Source organism: Myotis lucifugus, unplaced genomic scaffold (genome assembly GCF_000147115.1).
Source record: "Myotis lucifugus unplaced genomic scaffold, Myoluc2.0 scaffold_2726, whole genome shotgun sequence".
NCBI classification, from domain to species: Eukaryota; Metazoa; Chordata; class Mammalia; order Chiroptera; family Vespertilionidae; genus Myotis; species Myotis lucifugus.
Genome location: NW_005873774.1, coordinates 15443 through 21018, shown reverse-complemented (window position 1 = coordinate 21018; position 5576 = coordinate 15443). Strand labels below are relative to the sequence as shown.

At 63.3% G+C, this 5576-nt stretch overlaps 2 protein-coding genes across 2 annotated transcripts; one reads left to right on the top strand and one right to left on the bottom strand.

Moving 5' to 3' along the window:
- Positions 1–46: 46 nt before the first annotated feature.
- On the top strand, positions 47–924 carry C1QTNF5 (C1q and TNF related 5; the record flags this gene model as incomplete). Its single annotated transcript, XM_006108584.3, has 1 exon — positions 47–924. A coding segment is annotated over one exon (559 nt), but the record flags the coding sequence as incomplete, so codon positions are not given.
- A 1753-nt stretch (positions 925–2677) lies between these two features.
- Positions 2678–4843, bottom strand: RNF26 (ring finger protein 26; the record flags this gene model as incomplete). The annotated part of the gene is made up of 1 exon (XM_023749086.1): positions 2678–4843. A coding segment is annotated over one exon (1281 nt), but the record flags the coding sequence as incomplete, so codon positions are not given.
- Between the last annotated feature and the right edge of the window lie 733 nt (positions 4844–5576).

The window sequence follows — 5576 nt, the reverse complement described above, 5'->3', positions numbered from 1 at the left end:
GGTTGGCGGCTTCCGGATCTTTGGGAGGGGGACGCGAGGCCCCCAGGGTCGCCCTCCGAGCACCCCGAACCCTCCCCTTCCCCTCAGGACTGCCGGGACCCCGCGGGGAGCCCGGGCCGCGCGGAGAGGCGGGCCCCGCGGGTGCGGCGGGGCCAGCGGGGGAGTGCGCGGTGCCCCCGCGCTCCGCCTTCAGCGCCAAACGCACGGAGAGCCGGGAGCCGCCGCCGCCGGACGCGCCGCTGCCCTTCGAGCGGGTGCTGCTGAACGAGCAGGGCCACTACGACGCGGCGTCGGGCAAGTTCACCTGCCGCGTGCCCGGCGTCTACTACTTCGCGGTGCACGCCACGGTCTACCGCGCCAGCCTGCACTTCGACCTGGTCAAGAACGGCGAGTCCGTGGCCTCCTTCTTCCAGTTCTTCGGGGGGTGGCCCAAGCCCGCCTCGCTGTCGGGCGGCGCCATGGTGAGGCTGGAGCCCGAGGACCAGGTGTGGGTGCAGGTCGGGGTGGGCGACTACGTCGGCATCTACGCCAGCGTCAAGACGGACAGCACCTTCTCCGGGTTCCTGGTGTATTCCGACTGGCACGGCTCCCCTGTCTTCGCTTGACGTCCGCGGGCAGTGCGCCTGCTGCTCTCACTCCCAGGGGCGGGGTGTCACCACGTCCTCCGGGAAGGCTGGCCCCCACAATGCTGTGAATGACGAGGGGTGCCTGGGGCGCGCCCGCTGCTGGCAGGGGGTGGGGACAGGCTGTCTGAGTCAGGGCCTCGGCATCGGGCACCGGTGGTTCTGCCCAAGACCCAGGGAGTGCGCTGTGCTGGCAGGTGGGGTGCTCTCTCCCTGGGACTCCGCTTCTCTCCTTCTCCCCTGCCCGCTTCCGCTTCTGGCCCTTTCAGTAGAGGCCATTCAATAAATCTACAAACCCCTCCTGGCTCGGCTCCCGTCTTTGGTGGTGGAGATGCCCTGGGCCTGAGGATGGGGAAAGTGAGGAGACAGGGGAGGAGGGGAGGGCTCCCGGCTGGATGCGCCGCGGGCCGGAGAGACAGGAGAGGCCCCGCGGGAGAGCCCCTGTGTAGGTCGTCAGGAGTCCCTCGCTGAGGAAGGCACCCTCTGGCAGGGAGCTCTGGCCACTTGTCCGAACTCAAAGGTGTCCTATGCCCTGGGTAGGGGCTACCTTTACACACACACCCCTGTTCTGATAACAGAAACGGAGCCCGGGTTTTTCGTTGACCATTTTCAAGCTGCTCGCTTGGTCCCTAGATGGCTGGGAGGAAGGCTGCTTGCTTCTCTCTCACCCCCCATTTCCAGGGAGTGGAGTGTCCCTGGGGTCTAGAGAGTAGTTTCTGAGGTGACCACAAGAGGGCGCCCCCACTCTAGAATGCAGCCATGACCCTGGGCAGCTTGAGTTATTTTTTATTGATTTCAGAGAGGTAGGAAGAGGGTGAGATAGAAACATCAATGATGAGAGAGAATCATGGATTGGCTGCCTCTTGCATGCCTGCCACTGGGGATCGAGCCTGCAGCCCGGGGATGTACCTGACTAGAATCGAACCCAGGACCCTTTAGTCCGCAGGCCGACGCTCTATGCACTGAGCCAAACCGGCTAGGGCAGCTTGAGCTCTTGACTCCGAGGCTGGTTGGCGGAGGAAGGATATGGAGGTTGGCCAATGGAATTCCTGATAGGGGTGGAGGGGAGAGTCCTCTGCTCCTAGCTCAGGAAGTTTATCTTTCCTCCTAAACCGTTTATCCTCACTTTAAACAGTGTGCATAGCCAAGGCTCTCCTCCTTCAGCTCCCTCTCCAGGGTTGGGAGGGGGAGGGACGGGTAGAAAAAGGCCTCCCTCAGGCCTCCCAACTCCAAGGTGGAGGTTTCCATGAACCCCCCTACCCCTGCTGTGCAGGGCATAGCCCCGATGGCCTGGGTGGGCTGTGCCAAGTCTGAGTCCTTCAAAGCTCCCCTCTTCTGACCTTCAGAAGCAGCCCTAGTCCCACACCCCAACCCAGTAACTAACAAACCGGGGCTTGCAAGGCCCCTATCAGCTCAGCCTCTCACCCCGAGAAGGTAGAGGGGCTCTCAGTTTCCTGCTGGCCTTTTCCCTCTTCCCCACTTGCAGGAGGCTGTCCCTGGCATTCCGCTCCGAGATTTAAATACAGTTATGGGGCACGCTCCCCTCTCTTGCTGGTCAGATGAGGGCAGATATGACCAATGGGACTGGGGTGAGCTGGAGACAGGCCTCCAGAGTATTGAACTTCAACTCCCTGCTCTCCACCAGGTCCCATCAGTGTCACTCTATGCCAAGAAAGACAAGCACCTGCTTCCCCAGGGATCAGAGAGTAGACTGGACACCAGGCAGGAGGAACCCCAAGTTCTCTCCTGGGAAGAGCGGCACAGAGGGAAAGCTGGGATGAGAAAGCTCCCACTTCTCTCTACCAGGGCTTTCTAGCAAAAATAGAAGAGAGGGAGGGCTTTCCAAAGGCTGCTCACGTGAGGACACAAATTGAGTTGATAAAAGCCAATCCAGCCACACCGTGGGTCTCCCCAAGGCACAGGGCTCCCATCCTACCTTCCCTCTCCCCCACCGGTTCCCCACAGATCACTCTGGTGACTAGCAGGACTGAAGGGCCTGCTGTAGTGTCAGTCACGCTGACCAACTGCTCACCCTTGCAAGGATGCACAGAGGCTGTCAGGGTTGTCAACAAACTTTATTCACTGGAAAGAGCCACAAGACCCTCAGGGAACTGCATGCCCCTGCCCTGGCCCCACTGTTTGGACCCTAGTGGAATGTGCACAGTCTGCCCTCGCAGTGCCAGGGAGAGGCAGGCAGAGGGGAATGCCATTTTCCCTGTGATGTGGGGAATGAAAGGACAGGGATAGAAATCTGGTTCTCTCTCCGGAGGCTCCCAGTGGAGCTGGGATGCGAGGGTTCATGGTCCCAAAGCCAGGTGCAGCTACACACACACACACACACACACACACACACACACACGGGTAAACTTCTGACCCCAGCTGTTGGACGAGGTTGGGAGGGAGCTTCAGAAGATCATGGCAGGCAAAAGTGGTAGCTCTAAGGGCATCTGCAAAACACCACCCCCAAGACCTTCCCGGCACAGGAGTTCTGGCTAAAAGCAAAGGTTCAAGAACATCCCAAGGCCGTTGAGTTGCCAAAATACCCAAATAACACTGATGTGTTGTGGCTACAGAAGCTAGGGAGAGGACCTGCAAATCTCCAACAGCAACAAAAACAGAAGCAGAGGAGGAGCCCCAGAGGCTGGCATCTGGAGGGGAGGCCACAACAAACAGACTCAGGGCGTGACAGTGACACGCCTCCCTCAGCATCGCAGGGACCCGCTGGGAAACAGAAGCTGCTATCCTGCCCCCACCCAGGTCACTGTCTTCCAGGGTGTCCCATCTCCATGTCCTAGACGTATGGCTTGGAGGCTTGGCATAACAGCCGCAGGGCAAAAGGCGATTCAGGCCAGGACCCGGAGGTCAGGTGATAATGCTGTCCTAGCACAGGTGGCTGTGTGGTGCGTGGACCTGGAGGAGGGCAGGAAGGGAGGGAGTTCTCAGAGGTAGACGTTGAGGGTCTGCAGAATGCCCCGGCGGCAGAGCGGGCAGTTGCGGTGGTAGACAGGGTGGCGCATCAGGATTTCGGTGCAGGCCTGGCAGAGGCACAGGTGCCGACAGGGCAGCAGCAGTACTGTCTTGCTCTGGTCCTGGCAGATGACACACTTCTTCCGCTCCTCTTGCTCCTTCAGCAACTTCCATGGGTCTTGCCCGGCTATAGGCTCCTCATTGAGCCTCTCCCTGCCCCAGGCAGCGGTCACTCTGGCCATTCTACCTTCTTCCTCTTCTGCCTCTGATCTGGGCCCTGCTTCAGGAAGAGTGTCCTGTTGTGAGGTCCTGGCTGCAGGCACCCTTCTAGGGCCACCCTGGGGAGCCCCAGGTGCCCCTCCCCAGTTTGGCCAGCTCGCCAGCTGCAGGCTGCGGCTCCAGACTCGGCGCCAAGCCTCCAAGCCCAGTGCGAGGCGAGACCGCCGCGTCACATCCTCTCGAAGCCTGTGGTAGGATGGCCGGGCATGGAGCTGACCGAGGGCCTGGGTGGCCAGCCTCAAGGTGAGGTCCGGGTGCAGCACGGTCACCGTCACCGCCAGCACACAAGCCAGCAGCACCAGGCCAGTGAGATTGACAAGCACAAAGCTGGCCACGAGGCGGGCAGCCGAGGCCAGGAGCTCCATCGCTAGCTGGCATGGGGTCCAGAGGAGGATGGCCATGGCCACAGCACTGCTGGAAATGTGCGCGAGGAAGGCCGCCATGACGTCCGTCATCCTCCACAGTGGCCCCATCACTGCATCCCACAGGGCCAGCAGCAGGGAGAAGAGGTTCTGAGTGCTAATGAGGCAGATGTTGACCAGGCTGTTGACCACATAGGCCACCAGGCTCATGGCGATGGCACAGACGTCACAGGCCTGGCGCAGCAGAGCGTGGCCACTGGAGACCACGCTGAGGAGGCCCCGCTGCAGGAGGTCCCGGCTCCTCCAGGCCCCGTGCGCCGCCAGGTGCCCCAGGAGCTTCAGGCCCTCCAGGCCGGAGCAGCAGCTGCACAGCAGGGTCCACAGGGCCTGAGCGCCCCCGACGATGAACCGCATCAGGGCTTCCAACAAGGCCAGCAGCGACAGCAAGACTCCGCGGCCCAGGTGCACCAGGCTGGTCAGCACCGTGTGGGGCAGGTTGTAGATGAAGGCCAGCAGCCAGGCCACGGAGGCCAGGAGGGAGGACACCAGCAGGAAGTTCAGGTCCAACGCCAAGGTCAGCACGTCCAGCACCAGGCCCACCCCGTTCACCACTCAGGTACACAGCCTCATGGCGGGGCCAACACCGCCCAGCTCCCGGGTGAGGGGTGGGAAGGCTGCGATGTTGGGGGGACGGGTCGGGGGTGAACCTGGAAGGGAAGGAAACGTCTCAATTCCGGGCGAGAATCGAGAGTCTGCGGAAGAAGGGTGAGGGGTGAGGGTCTCAGTGCGGGGAACGGGGTCCGGGTGGCCCGGTGTGGACGGCGGGCTGTCGGGGAGGGAAGAGGCCGGGCATCTCCGGGCGGAGGTGAGCCGGCGGAGGAGCGGGGCCTGGCGGTGCAGACCTGGCGGCGGCGTCCCGCGTCCCGGCGGTTGGGGCCGGGCTGGGCCGGGGCCGGGAGGGCGGCGCAGGCCGGGCGTGGGCTCGCGGTCCCGCCGCGCAGGTGCCCTGTCCCGGCCCGGCCCTCGTCCTCGGGTTCGCACTCTGCGCCGAGCGGGAGCGGGAAAGGGGACCCTCAGACGAGCCCAGGTGCGGCCTCCACCCCGCTGCGCGCCGCCATCTTGTGCGCGAAGGGGCGGGGCCGGCGCCGTGACTGCAGGGCCGGCCGCCGGGCACGGGGGGCGCTCATTGGCTCGTTTGAACGGCCCAACGCCTTTACTTCCCGGAGCAGGGGCGGGCGCAGGGAGTCCCCGCTCCCGGGGGGCCGCGACAGGCAGAGGCGGGGTCTTCTCAGCGCCACCCCGGGACGAGCGTTCCGCCCGGGGCGGGAAGTCTCTTTTGCGTCAT